The sequence below is a fragment of the Diadema antillarum genome, unplaced genomic scaffold (assembly GCF_040938485.1).
Source record: "Diadema antillarum isolate AM-2024a unplaced genomic scaffold, OU_Dant_1.0 seq00001089_RagTag, whole genome shotgun sequence".
Taxonomy (NCBI): Eukaryota; Metazoa; Echinodermata; class Echinoidea; order Diadematoida; family Diadematidae; genus Diadema; species Diadema antillarum.
Window position 1 is genome coordinate 539,519 of NW_027271908.1, and position 27,788 is coordinate 567,306.

General features: G+C 37.3%; 2 protein-coding genes across 2 annotated transcripts; one reads left to right on the plus strand and one right to left on the minus strand.

Annotated features, from left to right (window-relative positions):
- Nucleotides 1-12,115: 12,115 nt before the first annotated feature.
- Nucleotides 12,116-23,199, minus strand: LOC139743504 (metalloendopeptidase OMA1, mitochondrial-like). The gene is made up of 10 exons (XM_071653984.1): nt 23,112-23,199; nt 22,585-22,664; nt 21,200-21,543; nt 19,886-20,114; nt 17,984-18,157; nt 17,045-17,152; nt 15,946-16,074; nt 14,865-14,939; nt 14,108-14,257; nt 12,116-12,235 (listed from the first exon to the last, which is right to left on the minus strand). The coding sequence occupies exons 1-10, from the start codon at nt 23,197-23,199 to the stop codon at nt 12,116-12,118; spliced, it is 1,497 nt and encodes a 498-aa protein (XP_071510085.1).
- Nucleotides 23,200-23,208: 9 nt separating this feature from the next.
- Nucleotides 23,209-27,436, plus strand: LOC139743506 (protein PET100 homolog, mitochondrial-like). The gene is made up of 4 exons (XM_071653986.1): nt 23,209-23,373; nt 25,396-25,482; nt 26,071-26,103; nt 26,993-27,436. Exons 1-4 carry the CDS (start codon nt 23,233-23,235, stop codon nt 27,110-27,112), a joined length of 381 nt encoding a protein of 126 aa, XP_071510087.1. The 5' UTR covers nt 23,209-23,232; the 3' UTR covers nt 27,113-27,436.
- The last annotated feature ends 352 nt before the right edge of the window (nt 27,437-27,788 follow it).

The following is a 27,788-nucleotide window of genomic DNA, read 5'->3' on the forward strand; positions in this document are numbered from 1 at the left end:
TAAACCTATAATTTCCGCAGACACACGAGGGTGCGAACGCTCACATACACACAGAAACCACACACAAAGCACACACACGGTGCAAAACAACTGAACAGTCAACGTAGTAATCGTTGCGTAGGATAACAACCCGTGATGGAAGAGAGGACCTATTTCGGTGGTAACTTCCGGAAATGGAGCTATACTTCCGGTTCTACGTTTCCGTCCTTATCTAAGCGTTACAATGATGTAGTGCTTTCATTTTGTGTTGTCATAATTGTTCTGCGTTGATACTTGGGGAAGGTTCCTCGTTTTCAGTTGTATATTACCTCAAAAGATGGCTTGAACTCAATAATACATGTAATAATATGGCCCTAACTTATGCACTTTTTGATTCTCTCTCTTTTTTTTCTCTCTCTCTCTCTTCTATCTATCTATCTCTTTCTCTCTAGCGGTGGCCCGGTGACCCAGTGGCCCGGGACAACTAAGAGATTAACGTCAGGGCGCGCCACATTAAAAAAAAATGAATCTTTTGTGGCTCGATTTGGGCAACTAAGGTGCGAAATTGATTATTAATTTGTTTCCTTTTATTTCGGAGCAATGTATTTCTTATCCGAGTCATCAAAATGTCAAGTGTAAAGATATCGGTGGTCCAAATGCCGGGCCGATCGGGCCACTAGAAAGAGAGAGAGAAAAAAAAAGGCGTCGCGCCCTGATGATACGTAGGACCCTATATGTATAATTTCCGTATTCGTGCAAGCAAATACACACACACATGCGATAAAGCGACCATTTAAGGAGATGTATTTCTTTCTATTCTTAATGAGTCAATCTGGCTTTCTCAATTTCTGCTGCCATATCCTTCTTTTAGTGAAGACATAACGTGTATGATTTCATAACTTGTTTTCAATGGCATTCATTTTCTCTCGGCAGATAACAGTTACAACAAGATTTTTCATGGTCCAATGACTGATATTTGCATAGAAATGACAATAAGGTATACGCGATTTACAATATCATGGCGACACAATAACAATAACAATGGTGTGTGCATTCAGTAAATCTAGTTTGCCATCCACGCACCAATTGTTATGGATACAATGGATTTATTTGAAATTCCAGCAGCGCTTGCGTTATTTCTGCCAATATTGACATTCTTGATTGGTTGCTTTGTGGGTGTCTTTCCATTGCATTTGTATCACGGAGAGTAATGGACAAAGAACATGTCATTCATCTGCGCCTAATTTCCGTCCAAGTCAAAACTGAAATCACAAATACATTATACCAACATAACTCTCACACAAAAAGTGGCGGTCTGGCGTGGGTTGGATGTTGTTTCTATAGGCCCTATTAACAACGCAAGGATGCATCGAGCAATATAGTTGCCTACTGATATTTGATGGTGACGAATCATAATTGTAACAATGATATTTTTCTAGATTTGCCCACCCTTGTTTGTTTGATACATTTAAAATATTTGTTTCGTAGCAAGCTGTTTTCAAACGAAAGAAAAGGGAGAGTAAAAAGTATCAAACTCATGGTTTGATTTCAATTATCAGGAATATTTGGTGGTTGTTCCTAATTTTGTTTTTCTACGACCTGAAGCGCTAATACAAGAGTAAAATTCCAGTCAATTCATACACGTGTGCCGCAAAAGTCTTCCAAAGTCTCGAATAAAGAGTGTAAAGTCGGTATAGTGGGAAACCATTTATGATTTCCCTTTAGATGAGAGAGGGAGAAAGAGAAAGAAATAAAAATTTCCACGTTAACTGTAGTTTAGTGCCCATGACATTAACAGGAACTCCCGTCGCTTCTCGGACTTTTGCCCGAGATCATGATTGTATAGTAACATTTCAATCTATCAAGTTCCTCTCCGCAGATACGTTGTTGTTGCCATGTGTCCCATGTATATATATATATATATATATATATATATATATATATATATATATATGTATATGTATATTAATTATATACATATATGTACATATACATATATATATTCTATATCATTACAAATTTTGATTAATCCATCAATTTATACAATTCTTGATTTGAGAGGAAACTTATCAGAGACTTGAGAGCAAACTAATGTTTGTTATGCACTGTTTGGACATGGAATTGAGTTCCTCTTCATGTAGACTTTATTTAGGATAGCGAACCAAACTCAAAATGTCCCTGACATTTTTTTTAACCCCAAAGACAAACTAAAAAAAAGATGAAGACGAACTGGCCTTTATAGACTCATGGCATTTATCATGAACATGGCCAATAAAAGAGGAAAAAACAGTCAAAATATAAAACTTCACTGAAAGACGCTACAAACAGAGAAAGATATTTGGCGTCATGAAGAAAGTGAAGTGATGCATTGCATACTAAGTCTTCAACACCTCCAACGAGATGTATTCCTATAGTTGTAACACTCCAATGACTGTGACATACCTTGAAATTAAGTGCCATTTTCAGAGTTAAGAATATAGATATAGTATTTTCATCCAAAAGGATTTACAACAGACGGTTTTATAGGCCTACTTTCGAGTTCAAACTGGCTTGTAAGCAAAATATTGTAAATTGTCATTTTAGAGTTCAATTCTAAGTTGCTGGGAGCCTGATGTTTTTATAATAACAACGATAATTGGTAGATCCCAGATTAGATTAAATCTATATATTATTTATGTATATTACCTTTTTTCCCCTTTGTATATACAAACCAACTGCATAGTGGTTGTGCAGCGATAACATCGCCTCGCAGAGCTTACGGACTATAACATGCTTTTCCACATTGTTACATGGTATTAATACCATAAATATTCATATCTAAGCATGAAAAAAAAATAATGTTCATGACAGTACATGTAGCATACTAACTATCTGAAAACAAAGAGCTTTGTCTATCATCGAAAACAGCCATAAAATAAAATGCGGAAACGGTGCTAAGAACGTCCGCTCTCCGTGCTCACAGCGAGGATTTCCTCCTGTGGCAAGTGGGATGAAGAGACCTAGTTCGCTTGCCAAATTCTTACGCTGCAATTTTCAGAAGTATTGCATGTACTTTTTTGATTCTTTTAGAACAGTTTTTTTTTTTTTTGTCTGCTAGTTCCTTTTACGGAGATAGTTTTGGGGGAATTTGTCAGCTTATCAAAACCAGCTTTTTGAATGAGCGCAAATGTCAAAGGTGAAAGAATTAAAAAAAAAAGAATGCCTTTCTGCCGATGCGTCAGGTTTAACATTACCATTATACCGATCCACTTTACAATCAGCACTCACGCCCATATTGCAAACGAAGGTCACTTCCTCCCTTAATGCTTTCTTTGCCAATGAGTAAAATGTGCTCAAATTTTACAAACATATCTATGGACAGGAAACCAGTGTGGCGCAGAGAGAGTTAATGTCATACCTGACATAATATCATACATGAAAAATGGAACCGCACATAATGTGTACGTGACCAACATAACTTTGGTTTTTGAAACTAAGCGTGAACGGCTGAAATGGTGATTCTCGTATAGACATAATGGCTCCGGTCGAATGGCATTACTTTCAGTTTCTGTGTTGCATGGCATAAATTAAAGGAAGCACATTCAAATTCGTGAAGACGAAATAGATATTCATCAAGGCCCTAATCTTAAGTAACTTTCCATCCCTCTTTCTCACAGATTTTACAAATTCAATAAAATCAAACATACATAGCATAGCGGTACATTGGCGTATTAACAACCTAAATATAATCATTAGATAGGCTTACTATCACTATAATATGGAACGGTGATATCACAAATAGAATATCATTGAGATCAAAATGTCTCAGTGTCTCCAATATAACTACGCATAGACATTATAAATGCCTCACAATATGAGGCATCTTTACCTTTACATGAACACGAAAGGTAAAGAGAAAACAAAATGGTATCTCTCATATCAAAAATAGACTGTGACAATATCAATTAACTCGTACACTGCTGGAAGGGAATGATAATAGATTACAATGTTATAGAAAAATAAAAACAATTTCAATGTACGCCCTACAAGACAATGGACCAATGGGGAGATTACTAAACTTTCAATGTTTTTTCTTTAATTACTGTTTTTCTCACTTCATTTTTTATTTCAATTATGCACAACCTAGCAACAAAATATTCCGTCATCAGGTCAGGTCAAGAAAAACACAACATTTGAATACAGTTATGGCTGCTGTTTATGTGATACAGAAATATAAAGGTATAGGTCTATCTATGCTAAGAAAGAGTCATAATGAAAAATGAAACAAGAAGACAACTTCGTGAGAGTCTGAGCAAAATAGAATATCAAAGTGATTAGATAATTTGAGGTACCCATCTGAATGCAGCAGATTATCTTATTGTTTCTTTGTATTTACATCATCAAAGCCATTTTGTCCATAGGCCCTATCATAGAATTATTAAGGTAGTCTTGCTAGCAAGAAACTCTATACAAGCTTTGCTCATGTAGGCCTTTATCTTGATAACGACGTATACAATAGATTGTTGTCAAGTTTCATGTGCTTTAATATAGAATGTTGGCATCCTTTCATGCATTTTATTTCAAACGTAGGCTCTACCTGTTTGGCATCATGCAAAATGAAAGGGAAAGATGTTCTGGGTTATTTCGGAAGATTATTCAGGTATATCAAAACAACTTCATCGTTATCATATTATAATCTAATGATATATAAGTAAAAATGAGTAATAATGACGTTTAAACAGTCATCATCGAATGCATAAATTAGCTAATACTACGTTACCTGTTTATGTACTTAGGGCCTGCTCACTTTTAGGAACTTTATTGTATCCAATGACACCTATAACAAGTGTATAATTCACACAGCATCCCGAGAGTCTTGCCCTTGACGTCACACACATGATTCATAAAACAAGATTAAAGAACATCTATAGAACCGTGACATAAATTCAACATTACAGAAATGCTCACATCCATAGTTTTGTTTCATTTACGGCAAAACTCTAAAGATTCAAAACCTGAAATTGTATATAGTCTGCCTTTATGTGCACAGATGTCTCACATGCTTTCTGTATCAGCCAATCACTATCCTCATAAGTATAAGACCCTGCTTTTACGTTGTTGTTTTTTTGATGTTCATTAATCTCAACCATTGACCAAGGATTGACCTTTGATCCCTCTGCACAAAAGAAAGTCCTTTTTTTTCAAATTACAGTATTTGCTTCCACTGTATATATGGCCTATACATAAAGTTACTGAACTTCCACCCAGTGGAATCTGTGGCCCGAAAAAAAAAAAAAAAGGAAATTATCATGAACGTTGATCTCGAACTTTTGACTGTTACATCTGTCATTGCAGGTAACTATTTGCTAATTCAGTTCTATCCTTTCTACCAGGTATTACCACTTGAGGTTTGTAGCTGAGAATGTGTTTGGATAATGGAATTTGCAACTCAAGAACAGTGACATCTGACTTTGACCATTGACATATCATGGCTGTCGTCTTTGTGCAAATAATCTGATTAATTTCTATCTACCCACATATTTAATAATTACTGGACATTTGCCGCTGAAGCAATGCTTGAAATGAGAAATTACTATTTTTGTGGCGGGGAGGAGGTGGTTGGGTAAAAGTATGATGAACTTTGATCACTATTTTCCCCCACTATTTGTCTGTTTATTTCCACTATTCCTGACCAAATATGTCAAATAGACACTGGGTTAAAATATGTCATTATTTTCTTCTCTTTTTTATTTTTATTTCATTTTTTTTTTTTGGGGGGGGCTCATTTCTGCAATCAAATATGGACACTTTCAAACTCAAATTCTAAATGTAGTTTACAAATACTGACAAATACAATGATAAGAATTATAATCATATTCAAAAATATAATTATTGCCAAAGTTCAATGACCTTACACCATTGTTCTTCAGAGTTTTATAATTGCTCAAAATCTGATCAATGCATCTGCATCGCATGCAGCGCGCCTGGGCAAGACAATGCATTGAATATGGGATATCTATAAGTGCGGCTGGAAGAATGAGCGCCCTGGAAGACTGAAATGCATTGGCATTTTTCAGAGGAATAAAAATCACAGTTGCTACTACTTCATTACACTAAGTATCATAATAATGATGATGCTAACACTGATAATAAAGACAACGATAGCAATGTATTATCGATATTAACCAAATCAACAATAGTGTTAACATCACAAAGAAAACAACATCGGATTTATCATTTTCTTGGTGCAAGGGCGTCTTTGCAGAGGAAGTAATATTCTTTCCATGAGCCCTGCAGTAACTACCACTTCCAATCTTTATACACCTTGGTCAAGACTAATATTGCATATTGAGCAAAACATCTTATCAGTGACCCTCATGGTGACAGAATATGCACATGCTGGACAGGGCTAAAATCAATGACCAACTGTTCTACAGTCCACTCCACGTGATCGCTACCTGTTACAAAGTACATTGTAATCTGAAAGGGTACATTTTCATTAAAATATAGCACTCGGATATTCAAATTTTCTCGACACGGTTTGCATTGCTTGACAAGGACCCAGTAAGGCTAGTATAGAGCCATGTGGGAAATCCCGCACACGTGTTTAGGCAATCAGAAAAACAAAGTTCGCCATTTCCGATCACGATTGAAAACAATAGAACAGGAAATCACCATCAGTTGTTGTTTAAAATACAACTAGATCTCACCTCCCATTACTCTCTGTGAGACAAAGAGCAATATATGGAGGCAGCAGCTAAAGTTTGCTGGTGTGGTTTTGGCAAATGGCTTTGTTTGCTCTTCGTGTACATTTCAAAATAGTGTAGGATCTATAAATGCAGGAACAACAAGTTTATAGATTGCCATGTTCAAAGCTCCGAATGCATTTTGTGCACTTAAAATACAAGTATAAGAGGGATGAAACCCAAATATACATGTGGATTGAGTGAATGCAGCAATAATAGTAGAACACATCAGTGACAATTTGAGGAAATTCGACAATCCATTTAAAAGTTGTGAATTTTTAAAGTTTTGTGTCGCCATCACATGAGAAGACTTCATCATGCCATCACATAATATGGAAAATGATATAAAGAAATCATAAAGAGAAATTCCACAAAGTATGATTCTTTATGAAAAGCACACATTCCCTTGACGTTATTGACACCATTATGTCAAGTAATTCTATCCCCCCCCCCCTCCCCCGCTTTCTAAAAGAGAAAGGTTTAGTGCTCTTTCATTGTACAAGAAAAGTGAGAATGTTAGATTTTCTTTAGTTTTTCATATGTGACATCATGATCTGTAGTAGTCCTCTCATCCAGTGGTGGCGACACCAAAACTTTAAAAATTAACAAGTTTTGAACGGATTGTCCATTTTCCTCAAACTTTCACTTTTGTGTTCAATCAATCACATGTAGGCCTATATTTGGATTTCACTCCCCTCATTAACACTTCTGGTGCCTGGCACTCGCATCCAATCTGAAGGGAATTGGGCTTGATGCAAAAACAAAATATTACTATCAGTGTATCAAAATTTGAGAGATGTCTGTTTTCTGATGGGAGGGTCCATTTTTCGTATGTGATGCAATGGAACTGTGATGCAGCGTAATTCTGGAAAGTGAACTTTGACCTCTGCTTCTCCTTGGTCAGGGCTGTAGGTTACAGCAATCATTCGATGTAAACCAGTGTGTCAGTATTCCATCAGATCACTCCTTCTGTCCTACTGTACTCCCGTCTGTACTGTCTGTCCTTCTGTCTGTACCGGTAATGTCTGGGTCTTCTCTTACTGTAAAAGCCGTTTCCACCGCCCTTCAAGCGTTCGTAACAGCATACATATCTCACTTGGGTAGAATTCGGTTATTTTTTATATTCTTATATAATGTTAAGGTATCTTTTTTTTCAAACGATGTGAGTTTGTGTATTATCGGCAAAGATTAATTTTGCATTTATACATTTATATAAAGTATTGATATTGTGTCGATGTTACAAGGTAAAAAGGGATGTCCTTGATTTGTTATTTTGTGTATGTTGAACTGTTATATTTTGTCATTCTGTTGCAGGGCCCCCTAGGATAACAGTGTGTAAACCACTGATGGGGCTACCCTGGGTAGAGAAATCTGAATAAATATATTTTCATGTACAGATATTTCTGTAATGTTGGATTTCACAGAATTTTTTTTTTTTTTGCGAGATGTCATTTTTGTGATTTGACACGTAGGCTATCATAGTGCACACCACTTTACAGTAGATATTTTTGCATGTTGTTAAATTTACGACCCAACAGTGATTCTTGAAAATAACAACTTTTACAGTATGTTCACATCATCTCAACTTCCTGATATCAAACACTTGTGGTTCGGTGGTAGAGACCACAGACTTTTCATCTTGATTTATCTGGTTTCAGTCCATTGGAGGCAGAAGTCGGCAAGGCATTAAAGGACAAGTCCACTTTCACAGACATGTGGATTGAGTCAATGCAGCAATATCACTAGACCACATCTCAGTGAAAGTTTGAGGAAAATCGGACAATCCGTTTAAAAGTTAACAAATTTTCTGTTCATTTACTGTTGGATGAGGAGACTTGTTCAGCTTATGTGATGTCACATGTGTAGAACAATATACAAGAAAATCTAAAGAAAATTCAACAAATCTTCACTTTTCTCACATAATAAAAAAACAACAACACTTGACTTGCCTCTTTCAGAAGGCAGGGGGAATAATATTACCCTTAACATATACGTCAGTGACAAGTCAAGGAAATGTGCACTTTTTCCAAAAAAAAATAAATATTTGTGAAATTAATTTTGATATTTTCCTTTTATCGCTCTGTGCATGTGACATCATACACTGTAGTAGTCTTCTCGTTCAGCAGTGACAGCATAGATATTTTAAAAATTCATAACTTTAGAAATGATTGTCTGATTTTCCCCAAACTTTCACTGATAAGTTCTACTAATATTGCTGCATTCACTCAATCCACATGTACATGTATATGAAGGTTGACTTGTCCTTTAATACTGCCCATTCCTCTAGAGCTTCACTTCCATAATTTCTTGCTTATAAGCATTCAATTGCTTCCACAGTGATCACAAACTTTAACTCACACTCTTCTGAAATTTCAAAGCATCATTTACATTCATGGACACTTGCACACATTTTTTTTTCCCTTTTTGTTAAGACTTTTGTGTATTTCATCACACATGTATTTGTATTACACACTCATCCTTTAAATGTAGCTGACATTTGTACACAAATGGCTAAGGCATGATTCCTTTCAGTTCAAATACTGTTATACATTCTAAAAATAGTTGCACACTTAAATCTGACGCCCACTAAGTGATGCTTGAAAGGAAATCCGATGGTGAATACATTATAAATTAAAGACAACAAACTAAAATAATACAATAACATTTCACATACAGTCGACCTCGCCTAAATCAAACCTATTTGAACTGAAGAAATGAATTTGACTAAGAGAAAATTTGACTTGTGAGATTGAAATCGATAGAATGTAAAGAGAAGAGGACTTGAAAAAAAAAATCTTCAACTTAAGTGATGTCGACTTAAACAAGGTTGACTGCACTTACTGCAAAACTAGAACATGGCTGAATGCTCACAATTGTTGTGTTGAATCGGTGCAGAAAGAAGTGTAATGCCTGAATTTTGGTATTAACAAGAACAGACTTACAAAACTTATCATTGACAGAATCTTGGATTAATAAAAGAATATGAATATGCATATCGGAGGGGTATATGTACAGTACAAACAAATCTTGTTATGAACAATATGCATATGAATATTGCTGGTAAAACTGTCATTACACATATTTCCTTTATTTCTTTCATCTGTTGTAATGAGAAAATTCTCATTGTCTCCTATTAATAGCATTTGCCAGTACACTGCTTTTGCAAGTACGTCTAGGTAGACCTTTGTAATTTTAGCAAACTGTCCTATACCATTTTTGGCACTGGAGTATGAAACCACTGAGTTAAAGGGATCGTACAGTTTTGGTTGAGACCTAATTTCAGGTTTCTAACATTTTTTGGTGAGATAATGAGAAACTTCTTATGAAATATGAAAGAGCATGTAATTCTATGAGGAATTTAACGTTTATTTGATGAAAATTGGTTTTGAAATGGCTGAGATATCCAAAAAAGAGCGATTCTCATAAAGTGTGGGACCCACACTTTTATTACGATCGCTTTGTTTTACTTTGTTTTTGGATGTTTCATTCATTCCAAACCCAATTTTCATCAAATAAACTTGAATTCCTCTTAAAATGGTATGCTCTGTACCATATCACAAGTGTTTTCTTGGTATCTCGCAAAAAGTTAAAAGCCCAATTCTCATCTCCACCAATACTGTACTATCCCTTTAAGGAGAATTATTTTGTTTCATGCTACCCTTACATTGAATCCTTTACATTTATTAAGATCTTTCTGATATACATGTATAGTGCTATTCTGGAAGAGATTTGTCCAAATTTGAGTTAGTAGCATGCGAGATAAACACAGGCACAGTTATATTCTATATCAATTCCTGAATTAAGACATGGTATAGCAACATAGTATCTCATTTTGCCCATTGTTCATGTGCAAATTTCCTCTGGTACCAGTGATTTCAATATCTGTCCCAGGCACACACAAAACTAGTTTGACATTACGTGACTGTTTTTGTCCAATCAACCAGTCTAGGGATGCACTTGCACCAATCCACATAATTGCATCGAGTCCTTATGAACATATCAGTTCACTACATTATATTCTCACTCACATAAAAAAATATAAACATCTACACAAGAATACCTTCCATTTGGGTCCCCCTCCACTTCCTACAAAAATACTATCCCCCTTTTCTTTGCTACTTCCGGCAAAAAAAAAAAAAAGAAGTCTTTATTCCATCGGTATTTCCCGCACTGATAAACCAGCACATATTGTGTATTTCCTTGCAAGTTCCTTTATTGCCTCCTGTTGCTGTTTCAACCTCATGATCATTGCCGTGCAAATAGGTGCGAATGTGCGGGACATGTTTTTGGTGGCTCTCACAACAAAAAGCCAAAATACAGCGGAACCTCATAAAAACGAGGTCAGATAAACTAAGATAACAGATATAACGAGGAAATTTCTTAGGTCTCATTCCTTTCATTTTCTTTGGTTTTTATCATTGATACAGTATAAGGAAATACAAGATAAAACAAGGAAATTTCAGTGCTCCCAAACAGGTCATTATAACAAGTTTTCCCTCTGCTGTCCCCATAAATGAGACTGCGAGAATATCATTGTTAGGCAGTTTATCACGAAATTCCCCTACAGAAGTATAAAATGTATAATAAATGAGTGCAGCATTTGAAACCTATCCATAGAGAACTGGACTACAAACTGTAAAAGCACAAGACACACACATTGCCATTTCAATACGGTAGTATAATCTCAATCTGAGCAATATGTAGTGCATTTCACAAATTTCATAAAATACCTTCAAGTTTGAATTGCTGTGAGGAAATTTTCATTGCCAGGAAGAACTTCTCAAGTTAAAAGTTTTCACTGCCTAAAAAACCTCCAGATTAAGTACGCACATTGCAATCAATGAGGATGGTGATCAAAGACAGAGCTTTGCTTACTACTGTATACGCCAAATATTTCATAGGTTTTTATTTTCGCGAATTTCACACGTCTGGCGCTATTTGCGAATGTAAAAACACATGAAAATACTAACTCTGACCTCCGACATGAATTTGGCGTGCATGCACACACTTCTCCATTCAGCTCTGTACTCCACAATCGCTAATTGAACAACTCGCAAAATTGTCGGGAAGTCCTGATTCGCAAAAAATTTGACTCACTAAATACATGGCGTATACAGTACATGTGCATACAGGGCTCTCCCGTTATAACAAACACGGTTATAACGAAATTCCGGTTACAAGAAGATAAAGGTTCAGGCTGCATCATTATCCTCTCTATGTTTTCTATCGTTTATTTGTTCGGTTACAACGAAATTTCGATATAACGGAAGAAAAAGGCCGGTCCCGAGGACTTCGATATAACAGGAGTTCACTGTACTCATAAACTTCCAGCTGCACAGTTTACATCATATTTCAGCGATTGCGAGAGTTCCACTTGGTGGGTCTGGCGTGCATCCACCAGCTAGCAGGCATCATGCACCAGCCACCTCCACTGCTGCTGATGCTGGGGGTGCCCGGATTGCTGCTCTGGCTTTACCCGAAATCCTCATCGGGAGCGGAGGGCAGTTGCAGTACTGTCTCACTTGCAGGGCCTGGTATGGCAAACAAAGCAAGGAACACATCTCAATACAATATCTCAACTTGTCACAGCAGTCATCAGATATTGCTCACTTGAATACACCGCAACATTCAATATACTGTCAAAATGAATCATACGTACAAGATGAAACTTGCAGATGTTATTTCAAATATTAATTCATGAATTACTATTAATGAATGAAGAGTGTATTTGGATCATTGGTATTGCTGGTTCTAGGGCAACTACCTTATCCCCTTCCCTTTCATCCCTTCGCCACACTAACTTGAACTTCTACACTCTCAAACAATTACTCTCCAAATAACTTTATCTGAGACAACTTACGTTCCTTGCTCCACACCCACACTAAAAGAGAATCACTCTTGTCAAACCCCATTCTATCTGCACTCCACAACTCCATAATAGCTCCCTCCCCCATCACCTAGAAATTAGCAATGGGCAATTTACTCCCAGCAACAACAATCTGGGAATAATTGCCCCAAGTATGAATACTGCACAGAATGACCCTCTATCTATTATACCCTACATGACGCCCTCTTGGCCTGTTGGCAACTGTCTTTGGAGTTAACTGCTTGAGGGCAATGCCCCATTGAAGAATAACTGTCCTGGTTCTAGGTAATTGGTAGTTTTCTAGGCAGTTGGGTGGATACCAGTACTTCCAACCTCTGGCAATAGGGAAGTACATTTAGTGTTACTGAGGTGATGATTGCTTTAATATGTAAATTGAAATCATCCAATACCATCAAAGGAGAATTCTCCCACCCCCCCCCCCCCTCCATACATACATGTGGATTCAATGAATGCAGAAAGATTATTACTACACAAGAGGGAAGTTCGAGGAAATTGGACAATCCATTCCAATTACTTTTTAAAGATTCGTTGAAATCCGAGTGCTGTCATTGCTAGATAAGATGACTACAAAAATTTGTGTTGTCAGGGTAGAGCAATGACATAAAGAAAATATAAAGGGAAGTCAACATTACTTGCATTTTTCTAGCATCATGAAAGAGCACTTGACTTACCTCTTTAAAAAGGCAAGGGGAATAATATCTTTATATTGTTGCCCTACTCTGACAACATGAATTGTTGTAATCTTCATACCCACCAAAATCAGAACATAGATTTAACTAAAATTGTACAAATTCATGACTTTTTAACAGATTGTCAGATTTTACTCAAACTTCACTGATGTGCCCTTCTTACATTTCAGCATTCACTAACTCCATAGGTACATATTATTTGATAATTCCCCATTAAAGCCGGAGGGGGGGGGGGGGGGGGGGGGGGGGGGAATGGGGGTCAGTTTCAAATGTACAACGTATTAGGAATTCAATATTGAATTTGCAAAGACAATGCTATTCTGAAGCCAATATTCATTGGGGTAAAAATTGGAACTGATTTCATACCGGAGGAACATATAATTATCTTAGTCAGGAAAAAAATGCAAGAGTTTAAAAAAAATGCTAAGTCTAGTACAATGTATAGCATACGATAATAGCAGCAGCAGTAAAAAAAAAGAATAAAAAAAAGAAAGCAGCATTCGTTCAAGTATTGGCTGCATAAGAGGTAAACAAAAGTATTGCCTACATAATCAATTGTATTTTTGTTTTTACAAGTTGTCATGGCACTAACAATGTGTAGCAATCATTGACATTGTCACAACATTACCAAATAAGTACATGGAACACCAATCACTCTGAAACCATTTCGGTACTACAACCCCCCCCCCCCCCCCCCCCCCCCCCCCCATCCCCACCAACAATCCCTGATGATTAACATCATGGCTTTCAGTTTGCAGACAGGAGCCACAATATGAGCCATTACGGCACAACACATTTGGTAACCTATCACAACTTGTTTTGCTCACCTTTGGCAGTAATGTCTGTATGTGTGCTGCCCTCTTGAGGTGAGATGGATGCGTGCTGAGGAACTCAGGAGGTTCCGCCTCCCCCATGGCTGTCTGCTTGGCTTCCACTGTTTCCCAAAATTGCTGGCACTCTCGCACATCAAAGCAACTCTGGAAGGGATAAGATGACACTGTGCAATGATCATGTAATAACTCATTGTGCCTTGACTCACAGATTTCAAATACTAATTTGAAGAGGTATATTCACATTTCAAGAGTTGTGGCTCTTGCGCACCTTAGTTCCATTTCCGCTTCATGTTGGATAAAATCAGAGGTTTGTAGTATCATGCCATTCTGTCTCAGATTAAAGGTTATCTGCACATTATTATGTAAATATTGTTTGCTGTGCATCATCTTGCTTTCTTAGAGAATACCTAAAAAGACTGGCACTGATTGCACAATTAATATCTACATCTGATCCCTCCCCCTCTGCCTTTAAAATAATCTTATAAAGGAATAACTTTGTCATTGATTATCATGTGTTTGTGAGAAAAACTGTTAAAATCATTTTCTCATTCCCTTGTGAACTGTTCAGACTTGATGATGGTACATATTCCCTCCACAAAAAAGATGATAATAATCATGATGATGATGATGACAATAATAATAATGATACTACTACTACTACTACTACTACTAATAATAATAATAATAATAACAACAATAACAATAATTACAATAATAGTAATAAAAAAATAATAATAAAAGAATGGATTACCTTTGCAGCTAACATCAGTCCAACCTCATCTGCTTCTGTCTCCAATACTCTGTTGTATGGCATCTGAATCAGTAGCTACAAGTGGTAGAAGAAGAGAAGTGACTGAATAATAAGAATGAAAAAGAGAAGAGGCTTGCAAATAGGAATTATTAAGTGATGGTAAGAAAATAGACATAAAGGCAAGGAACAAATATGAAAAAAAAAGGAGATGCAGAATCATCCCATATATCATTTGCAATGAGGCACACTGAGAACAAACATATGTGAAAATTGAAGTGCAGCCTTTGAAACTGGATCGTTCTATATTACAATGATATTGCATGTGGTTTGTATATTCACCCGCTCCTCAACATTTCAAGAAGTCGACCTACAACTATGCTCGGTAAAGCTGAAACATGTGTGATATAAGACAAAGGAAATGCGGCAAAGAGAATGATGGGTTAGAAAATAAGATTTTCTGTTATATTTCAGCACAGTGTGTAATGATGTAACTACAATATCAACAGAACAACAAAGAACAGTATGAGATAGAACGAAGCATTCTCATGTGTTCAGACTGACTACCTTCACTGTCCTGTCACAATTTGAAGTCACACATACCTATACTGATAATTGATATTTATCTACTTCTGCAATTTCCTAACAAACATAATATACAAATGCATTTTACTTTTGCACAAATCATAGAATTAATAGATTTGGTGAATACAAAATATTGACAATCATTTAATACAAATTACACAGTACACTGACAATAAAGAAAAATAATTTAAAAGTACAATCTAAGGTGGCCAATTGCAGAAAAGGGCTGTATTCTATAAGCTTATGCTTGAGAGCAGAAACAGCCCAGTTGACTATATGATGTTCATCCAGGGTGAGTACTGGGGATATCGCAATAAAATAAAGGTGCTATGAAGTAAACCAAAATAATTCAAAGCACAGTGACACTGATTAAGATTTAACTTGGATACTGATGTCAATGACGCTGCCAAATCTTTTACAGTGGCATTCCTGTTTGATAATTAGATAATGTTGATAATTGAGGAGGCAGATACACAACACAAATAAAACAACTGCATACCTGAATGACTTTATTTTTGAACCACGTTGCCACGAGAGCGATACCATCATTAGGGAGAAACGTCCAGAGGGCGGTCAGAACAGCGATCATGAAGAAATCAAACAACTCCATGAAGCTTACCATCTCTGCCTACAAAATACCAACAGATATGGCATGTAGTAAGTATAACTGTACATAGATCTCTAACAGTGAAATATATCACTATTCAAGTATGCAACATGCATAATATGAATATATTCAGATACCATCTACACATCAATTACATTTTATGAGATTGCATATCATTAAAGAGACATTATACATACTGTATCACCACTAGTACTACATGCCCCACTGCACAAGTTTGGTTTGGCTGCAGTTGTAATATTATATCACTGAATCTTCAGAGGCAATTAAGTGATTTTTGAGTGATTTTTGCTTTTATTTCTTGTCATTCATTTTCTTATTATTACATAATGATGTGGGGAGCTACATGCATATATAACCAATTAACACACTCAATACATTTTAAGTTGAAATATCAACATGGTAACCTTTCCTCATGTATGTGAGAAATTTACATGCTATACACGTATGTCATCTATGTGTACTGAGAAAGGTTCACCAAAAGGTCATGATATAAACTGTATGAGCTGGGGAGTTAACACCGCCTGAAAGCTGCTGAGAAGTAATAATCATAACAAAAATAACTATAGCAAGTTTTTGCATAGTGCATTTCAGACTTGGTAAGAATTTCATTGCGCTTTACAGATTATTATCACCCTGGTCACTAAATGCATTATTTCCAACCAGCACTGACGGTGCTCACTCTCCACTACCTGGGGAGCATTTCAGCCAGTCTCCACTTTAAAGGTGCACATATGCTGATCAACCAATGTACACATTCTAATCATACTGGAGACCCATTTATACTTCTTGGTGGAGATCACCAATGTAGACAAAGGGCCTTGCGGAAGGGCCAAGGCTTCGCATGGGCTCAAACTCAAGAACCCATACCACACTAAAGTGATCCAGAGACGAATGCTCTTATCAACTCGGCCTCAACACCAACACAGAAACCAGCAATACAGAACAATGAGCTTCTGAAACCAGGACTTACAGCATGGCTAAGTACCACATGTGCCATTTCGTGAGCCAGAACCGTGCCCAGCTGCTCCAGGTTATCTGTCATCTCCAAAACACCAGCAAAGACAAAGATGTGACCATTCTGTGACAAAAGGGGCAAACAAAATCAAGCTGTGACAAATTTCCTTCAAGGACAAGCATAAAGACTGTGATTGGTCATGCACAAAACAAGTGATTTATACGTACTCTGCTGGCACCACAGTAATTCTATTATGACAATAGTATGAATAAATGAATAAATGAAAACAATAGGTTTAAAGAAGCTTAAGCTTTTGAAAAAAAATCATTCTTGTTGTCTCAGTATCACATCTATTTACTTCTCAAATGACAACATCACAAAAGTGAATTATGTATTCAATACAATCTAAGAAGATGGCTGCAGCATGGCTAGAAAACAAAGTAAACATAGGGAAGCCTATCATTAACCATAGCTCAATCCCCAGGTACAATGTAGTTTAAACTTTAATATCCCACATGTTAATCCCATACTGAATAATAAAGATGAATAAAGTTGTTGAAAATTTTTGGGCCAGCAAATGGCCACTAGATAAAATGTACACTGTATATGGCATCATCAAGAATTGATTGGCTTGAACAGAAAACAAAAACAAAATGTGCTAAACTACTTTTCGATGAAACAGGCCCGGGGGGGCGTTTCATAAAGCTGTTCGTAAAGTTACGAACGTCTTACGAGCGACTGGTGATCAGTTGTGATGTGCTATACATATCAGAATTGCCATAATTCAGCACAAGAACTGATCACCAGTCGCTCGTAAGATGTTCGTAACTTTACGAACAGCTTTATGAAACGCCCCCCTGATATGACAACATATTCCGGGCCTTTGGGTGCCCTTGAATAGCTCTGCGCAAGAAAAACTGTCAATCTTGGTTACAACAAAACCTTTGAACTGACCGGAAGGACAAAGGCATTTCCATTCTTGCTGTTGACCACGTGGATGGTCCAGGTCTGGTTGCGGATCTGGGCCACGTCCTGATTGCCCTGGATCAGTCTCGTGACGACGTCAGTGATGACCCCGTAAATCGGATGACTCGTCGGCACAAAGTCATCTTTGTGCTGCTCGCAGTGCTGCTCGAAAACCGACAACGAGATAACAGAATGGGGTCAAGCTCTAAACTTTTATTTGCTGCCTCTCAAATATACTATTTCCCCTCAGCTTTGACACACTGTGAACCTGGCTCCTTTATAGATGTTAGGCATTTCAAATAACTGGCGGATCTTTCTCTGCTAAATTATAACTCAATCATAAAGCATGAACAAGAGTATATAACTGCTGATAAAAACAGCTGCTGCCAAGAAAGCTGACACAGGCTCTGATTCCCTCTGAGAGAGAAGACTTAATTTGATGTCATCATATCCAAAGACATTACTGTCTACACAACTTGGGACTGCCCAACAGTTTTGCAAGTGGTTAAACTCACGAATGTGAAGTACAGCAGTGGATGAAGAAATCTCCTTGTCACTTCACATTCACGCTGGGATAAGAATTAATATTTTTGTGTGCATTAAAATTCACCGATAGCACATTCACAAAAGTTGAACTTCTTGACATATATGGCATATACAGTTCTTTGCATGATTGTCTCGTCGATATCTCCTCATTTCTGACATGCCTGATCTTTCTGAAATGATTTGTCTTCAACTATACCAGGGTTTGAAGCTTATTTGTTTCTCTTGTGGCCGTATAGGGTAACCTTAGATTCGAAATGTTGGTAGCCGAAAAAGAAATGTTGTGGCCCGGAATAAAAGGAAACATAACAATCCATTTTGATTCCCAGCTGCTAGATTAAGATGGGACAAGAAAAAGATGGCTGGTGTGGAAGTTTGGTGGCCCGACATTACTTTTCAGTGGCCCTGGGAAACCGGGTCACGAGGCTACCAGGCCACCATTAATGTCGAGCTCTGCCTGTATCAATATGCCAAGTATTTCTGAAGACACATATGTACACACGAAAAGGTAATGAAAATGCTGCAATCTTATCGAAGCTTTGATTTGTTCATGGCCATCAGCGTCACTCTGGCAAATTTTGCATCAGACTCCCCCTGAATTCTGGGCATTGAGACATGAGAACTTGCCCTGATAATTTCCTATTCACCGCGTACACTCACGGCAAAGCACAGCTGATGTGAGAGGAGGGTGCTTCATTAAAAATCAAATGAAAAATAAGAAATTTTTAGAAATCCCAAGCTTCCATGTCTTTTTTCCAAAACAGGATTTTGGGCGACATTAGGATACACTAGCTAAACAGAGATGAGATTATGACGTTATGGATCTCACAGGTTTCTAGAGATTTGAAACACCCGGACCCCATCCCAACGCCCCCCCCAAAAAAAAAAAAAAAAAAATTAAATAAATAAATAAATAAAAATCTTTAGAACAGGAATCCTAGAAGTAAGCAGTATACTTCAAATCATATTATTCTTGGGTTAGTAGCAGTATTATCTAGCGATGATGAATCTGTGTTTGGGTGGGGTTTAGAGTTGCTGAATTCCCCCCCCCCCCCCAAAAAAAAAAAAGCAACTATATTACATCTCTATGTACAAAACAGTGACAGAACAGTGGCAAGACATCATTGCTGTATCAAATACGCCAATATGCACAGTTCAAAGTGACAGATATCACTAGTTGATGAAAACATTTACACTTACGTTCTTCAAAGCTTTCCTACTATTGTACTTTTTTTTTGGTCAGATTTCAAACAAACTTTAATCACTCTAAGCTGTTTCATTCCTTTCATCTAAATCAATTCAGGCAAATCAGAGTTTTACTTCAGAGTAGGGGGAGAAGCAACCCACCATTTCGTACTCGTCTTCGACGATCTTCTGAAATTGAGTCCCATTGAAGATGATGAAACGAGGCCGGTTGGTCAGTGGTGTGTAGTCTATATGATACCAGTAGTACCCTACGCCCGCTGCCAACATGCCAACCAGTCCAGCCGCCAACTTGCCTCGGTTGGCATGTAGTCTTTCCCTGACTGTCATGTGTTTGTGCTTTGGCTGCCGTTTCCAGCGATTCCTGAGTGTTCTACAGGGGGTGGGGGGGGGGGGGGGGGTATTAACATCAGAGCATGGCCATCCATCAGCATAGACAAATCAATGACTGCAGTTAACATAATCACAATAAAATGAATAGTTGCACTGTATCGGGCAATTACCACCAAGGGTATACCCCCTGGCTAAATACTAGTTAGTGATAAGGTTAAAGTAAAGATTAGGGTATAGAGTTTGGGTTAGGGTTAGGATTAGGTTCAGGATTAGGATTAGGATTAGGGGTAGGGTCAGGAGAAGGGTCTGGGGTAATTGCCCGGGGCTAATTGCCCTAGACCCAGTTGCACATACACACCTGTAGCAAATAGCATATAACCTCTGATTAATGTGTTTTTAATGGACTGGCATCTCTACTCTGATCATAAATTCAATGAAACTATCAGGAATTGAATGACCTGTCTGAAAAAAAAAAATTATATACGAACATATCTTGACATATTCACAATACTGGGGTCAAACAAACTTGCTATCCATCACTTTTACCAGAAATTTGTGGATGACACTACAGGCTTACTTGATGAAGTCTTGAAAACATCATCTCTAGATAAATTGCTGCCCACCTCCATAGAAAACTGCTCACATACGGGGGGAAATACAAGATTTGTAAGGAAACACCTGTTACTTGAAAGCCTGGAGCTCTATAACTTTGATTTACTAACAATTTGGTTTACAGTGTCTACAACAAAGATCACTCACAGCTATTATGAGTATGTACAATGTACAGTGCACTCCTGTAATATAATGAACACAGTTATAATGAAATTCCAGTTACAACGAAATAAAAATTCAGGCCACACCAGTACTGGTTCGTTGTTTTTTATTATTTATTTGTTCAGTTATAGCGAAATTTCGATACAACAGTTTCAAGAAAACTGCCGGTCTCGAGGTCTTCGTTATAATGGGAGTCCACTGTAGTACGTACCTAAGTATAAGATGTGATTGGGGACAACACTGACTAGAGTGTGTATACAATTGGTTGCAAATCACATTTAAGCCAATAAAGAGGAATTTCAACAAAGAATTTTTCTGCAAATGTCCAGGCTCTTTTGTATGCACCCTTACCTCCCTGTCAATATTGCAGCAGTCTTGGCAAAGGTCTTTACAGCTAGCCAGAGTGCCAACGGAGGTGCATGTCTGGGCCTTGAGGTATGAATGTATCTTTCGAGGCACGGGTGTAAGCGTTCATGTTTGACGCACTGCTGGACAGACGGTGAAAGACTTTTGTGCTGTCTGACGTGGCCTCCATTCATCACCTGCGCATGACGATGATACGAGGCCCTGAAGGGTTGAGCCGCGTTGACAGGGCACTGCACACTCACTCTGCAGCATGGAGTTTGCAAGATGTAACTGGGTCTTGCGATTAGGAAACTAAGCCGCGTTCCTACTGTACGACAACCAGCCATATCCTGTGGGGTTATAACACACAACAACAGACAGAAATATAAACATAACCAGAGACATACAAGTGTAATAACAAGGAGACAGAGATTTTGGCATATTTTAGCATAGTAATACATGATATCAAATACTATTTTTATAGGACCATGAAAAAAAACACAGCAACAAGGAGCCAGTACATACAAACAAAGATCACCAATAAAATCACAGCTGGAATTGAACGAGATACATGCTGAAAACAAATACATGTATAATAGAAAGTGGGACAAAGCACACTTGACTCTCTTTGGCTGTCTTATTGATGAATGAAATGGCCCTTGTCGCAAACAGAGATGACTACTCTAGTATATACCAGAGAGAGTTGAAACTAAAGAATTTTATCACTTACAGTTGTAAATTCATGTAGGCCTAGCTATGATTATGAACATTTCCTTTATTCAGTTTATGAATTTCATTAACCTGGTTTTATCCTCTCTTGTTTCTTTTTTTTTTTTTTTATCGCGCATGCAGGAGCAGACCTTTCAAAAATGTTAAATGAAATGCGAAAGGCTTTTGATTGTAATTCTGATCGAGAAAAACTCCTGAAAGTGTATCTGATCACTAATCTGACTAGTCCCTTTAAATACCAGATGGCAGTAAACAATCACAAAAAGACAACGTCTTAAGAAGTGTTTAAGTTGTGTAATTTAAAGCCCAATAAATCTCTAGGATCAAAAATTTATATCCTATGCTTTACGAGAACTAGCTCATTTGTTAGCACTGCTGACATCTTTACTCTTTCAAATAAGTATGGAAAACAGACAGCTACCGTTAGACTGGAAGTAGGCTCATCAATCAACTAGGTCTATTAACTATTGTTAAAAAAGGTAGTTTAAAGACAGCAGAAGGACAAAATTAGAGCCAGGTAGTTTAACATTTATCGTTGGTAAAAGTGATGGAAAAACTCAAGAGTTCTGTGTTGAAGATTGGGAAACACAAAGCACAGAAATGCATACGGTACTGAATATCAATCAGAGAGAATTCTCTCTGATTGATATTCGAGCATGTACATCCTGCCTTGGCCCAGTACGGTAGCTCTCAATGCTTGCTAGGGGGTTCATGCTGTGGAAGTTTAATTGTAGATTCAAAACTGTGTTTAAAGATAAGTTTCCCCAGGAAACTTAGAAAGCTAGTAGAAAAATCCTACTGAGTCCTGAGTAGTAGATGTAGAGTTCAAAGAAATTGTCGGATTGTAGACATCATAGATTTAATAGAAGGACTTTTGGTGAGATTTGCCTTTATTTACCATGTTTACAGGCTACTCAGTATTACATGATTAATATTAACTGTGTACAACTTACAAGGAGCGCCACGGGGTTACAGGCTATGCATGCATGACTATGAAACTTACGCAGCCGAACTCTCAGTAGACTAGTGTCACTTGGAAGATCCAGTCTTTGATCAGAAACGTACACTGGGCTCTCTGTATTCGGCTGCTGGCCTCATCAAATGTAATAATGAAAAGGAAGATTGATGAAAGCAGAAAGAAACAGCGATGGCCGACACATTTGCAGTAATGTTCTGTGTGGGCTCTTACCGCGCGCCGGAACATGTGCCGTGTGGTGCATGCGGCGCGGCGGCGGCGGCGGCCGCAGGCAGCGGTATGTCCACTGGCCCTCTGGCATGGCGGGCGAAGCAGGCACTCTTTACGTACACTGATGCAATCCATTTGTGTTGCGCAACTCTTCGAAGGCGAAGCGAACGTGACCAGGGAAGGAACGAAAAATCTAGTAGTATTCAGCCATCAGATTAGATCTAGATCTGTAATAATGGGGACTTGGAAGCTGGAAGTTGTCAAGGTACAGTGCGTGATATATTTAAACTTAGTAATGCTATGATGTGTAAGAAACTGTTTGCAAAGACGGTGTAGCTGTAGGCCAAAGTTCTGAATGTAGTCCCACCAATTGAAATCGAAGGTGTGGTTGTTAGTGCCATCACTGACTGTGTAGAAGTTCCTGCGTGTGTGTGTAAATTTATTTATAAAACATTACAGTTTAGACCCTTCAGAGGTCTGGTATAATAGCTTTGCCTAGAATCCACCTACGTATGCAGTGGTATGCGTATTACTCGGAAATAATTCATACATGTTTTCACGGACTTACTTTAACTAACCGTTAGTAAAAAGGTCTAAAAACTCTATTAATATTTCTAAGTGAGGTGTAGCACTCAGTGTCAGAATAGATTTCGGATGAACATCCCACCACTACATGGCACTAACACTTACAGATCTAATGTAGTTACCTCTGTCTGCATCTGAGAATGTTGAGATGTTGAAAATATCTTCAGTAACACTGCATAAACTGGTATCTGCATGGACAAGAATAAATAAATTCACAGCATAGACTATATTATTACCTAGAGTCTACAAAACTCAGTCATAATGACATAAAAAGTGTTTACTGTTCAATTCACTCTTTTGTTGTTAGTTTTACAGACCATGTGCCATGCATGGCATTTGTAACGTAATTTGGTGGCTGATGGATATACTAATGAGTGAGTTTGAATGAAATGGAATGAGTTCAAGTATGACTTCAAAATGACACTTATTGAAAATTAATGTTGCAAAAATGTATAGTCACAATATGGATATTAATGTCTGCTTCTCGGTGATGTCATTCACTACTCCCCATACATATGGTACGTGTAGGCTGCTACATATATTTTAGTAGATGATGTATCTCATACAGTTAACAACAAAATTATTCATACCCCTGGGAAATTTTTAGTTTTGAGCACATTTCTTACAACTTTACAAGTAAAGGATGGAGTGATTGTGACTGGGTGTTATATCTCAACATTTCTATTGTTTTGCAAATGAGGTGAAACTGGAATTAATGTCAATTTACAGAGGACAAATGAGAATAAAAAGTTAACACCCAATCACCATCACTCCATCCTTCACTTGTATGAAATTTGCTCAGAACTAATAATTTCTCAGAGGTATGAATAATTTTGTTGTTAACTGTACGTTATGCACTTATCATCTTCTGGAATTAGCCACTATGATGAAATTGTCGTGATGAGCTGGCATCTAAGATGCTCCTGAAATGTGGAGCTGCTCAGTAATTTCCTTTGGTGAGTTGATATTTGTTCTTTCCCTCGCTCTCAAGTTTTAGATGACAAGAGATGGAGATGGAGATGGAAGAGAGAGAGAAAAAAAAAAGAAAAGAAAACACAAACTTATAGCAACTTGCTGAGCCTTGAGGGGAATCTGCCACCAAGGGCTACCTAAAGGGGATATTCAAATACATACAAATGCCAGGCAGTCACTAGCATGTGTATGAGGAGTAGTGAGCAAGTATAAATGTGGTATTCATTATATCTAATGTCATACTTTTTTTTGTAGGGTGTTATTGAAATGCTAAGATTCATATTGAGGTAAATGGTGCATAGCCCCTAAACCTCTTGATTGACATTCATTCTTAAAAATCTGAAAATTTGAATCCATAGGCAGTAACATTTCTGTATAAACTGTAAACTACAGTGTATTTACATACAATGTTTCATCATGAACCTTAAATATGTGTGTATGCGCAGACGTCTTTAGCATGCAAAAGTGAACCCAAAGGTGCAGGGTGATATGGTGGTGCAAATTTTGCAGTTCTACCAAAACTTTTGTGTTCAACATCTTTCAAATACATTTTGTCGCAATCAAAAACTTTCACATTTAAAGATTATATGGCAGAAGACAGATTGAATTTGAAAATCTTTTTGCTTAGATGTTACTGTATCAGTTGTAACTGGAACTTGAGTTGCAAATTTCTTGCCATTATGTACCTTTCTCTGGTTTTCTTTGCATATTGTTTTATGTCTCCATACAGATGTCAATCTATGTAATGTTTCCTGTGGCAATGTTCTACTACTTCAACCAGACAGACCTCTTTGAGAAATATGTGTCGCAGAAAGTGGTATGTTTCACTTTCCATAAATTGGAAAGATGATTTTACATACACATCTATATGTACATTAATGCTTCAAAGTTGAATACTATATGCAGCCGCATGGGTAAACCAGTTCAAATGGCATTGCATTTCATTGGACTATAAGGAGTCAACTACTTCATGTTCATATTCTGGAAGGAATAGTAATTTAATCACACTGTTCTTGTAGATGAAGCATGAGAATAAATGCATGTTTTTATCATATTGTCACATATTAAATGTTTGAAAGAAATTGTGTAATAATTTGGATCATATGTTCACATTGATGAATTCCAGGGTTTCCCAGCTGTGGAAATGCCATCCCTCTGATACAATTTCTATATTCAGAGAACGCACATTCCAAGTTCAAGTTTCAAAATCAATGTGATTTCATAAGGAAGAATTGTGATTTTAAACAAACAAACAAACAAAACAATATATAAATCATGCAGTAGTTAAACAAAAATTTCTTTATACTTTCCAAAATAAATTTCATATTCTTAGAATACCTTGTATTTGTTAAATGCCATAAAAGTAATCGGACTTAATGTATTTCATCTTCTGTTTCCCTAACAGAAAGACATGTATCCTCCAGAAAGCAAGATGCATGTAAGTACAAATAGAAGAGTTTAAAGAACAGAGAAAGGAGGATTAATCTGTAGCCTGGCAAATGCTGAGCTCTCTTGGAAGTGCTCCGACTCCTTCATATTAGTGCACAATGCTTATCCCAGTTTGTAGATTACACTTGTTTAACAGTGAATCATGGTACTGGAGCATTCTTTCTGAGAGTAAAACAAGATGTTACATTTGTGAAGAGACAAATTGCTTAAAACTTCAAAGTTTATTTTATTTTGGATAGATAAAGAGCAGTTGACCTGGCACTTCTACCTCCTTTATCAATACTAATTTTGTTTAACAGTTTTAAGTTTTTGTCTCATTACTAGAGTTTAACCTGCCACATAATAGCAGGAAGTCTGTCTACCAGTTGTGTGGGTCAAAGATTTGAAATCAATTTCCTCCACTCCAAGCTCCCATCTCCTTTAGACTTATTCTTAGTTTATTTTATCAATATCTGCTGGGTAACAATGCAGGCAATGTCAGTCAGATAACAACAACAGCAACAAACAAGAATAATCAGGAAATTGGGTATCAAGTGGGTCACCAATCACCTGAAAGCAAAATTAAATGTTTCATGTGGAAGACTTGGCTCCTACAAGTGAAAAAAGTGTAAAAGTGTTTGTAATCATGCTCCTTTTCTTATTGTATCTATTTTTCTCCCAGTAAAAGTGAAACATGACTCAAAAGAAATTTACAACTTATCGCAAATTGATAAGAAATGCAATGAAAAGGTAGACAAATCACATGAATGAATTTTAGCAAACAAAACTGAACACATTTCTATGTTTAAAGTGTGCATGTATTTGATCATATCATTTCAAAGAAATTTTAAGGATAACATGTACATCATGGCATGCTCCCATCACATTGTCCCATGCAGAGGCAAGAACTGGAAGACCTGAGGAAGAGAATGCAAGTGAAGCACGAGCAGAAACTTCGACGCCTGGAAGAGGAGGAGAGGATTATGATCGCAGATGCAAAGAAAGCCTCCGCCAGATAACCACACACCAGTTCACCTTACACGCACCCATGCCCAGATCACATCGAAAAGTAAAGACTGTGTGGCTGCAGGAAATGCAATGGAAAGCTGAGGAGCAGCTGTGAGTGATGATTCAGAAATTGAGTGCTTTTGAATGAGAAATCATGATCGGCAGCAATGCTCGGAATGGAGATGTTGACATTGATGGAGTGGACTTCTCTGAAGAGAATGTTCAAGGAGCAAGTGATATCTTAATAATCAAAGAAGAAAGAATCAACCACATTGTTCTTCCTTGAAGCATTGCAGGGACAAACTTCACCTTCAAGTAATTTGGTTTTGTGGAATGTGTTTGCTTGAAGCATTTGAATGATATGTCTTTGGAAGGAAAGGCTTCAGTTTGATCAAGACTGATTTGTGTGCAATGTTTTGCATTGAATGTGGCTGGGGTGAAAGATTGGTAGTGATTCGTGCAGTTGCTCTCCATGCCTTGGTCTGAATTTTGGAATACTGCAATGCTTCACAGTTCCAAAATGGAATGGTAGTGTATACTGTTGCTCTCCAAAGAGGTTTTAACAATTATGGAGTTTTTGAGTAGGAGCTGTGATAAAGGAAAAGTTTTGTCTAGGAACTGGATATTCTGGAGAATTGGATGAGCAATATAAAGTTTGAATCTAAAAAAAAACACACCTAGCTAAGT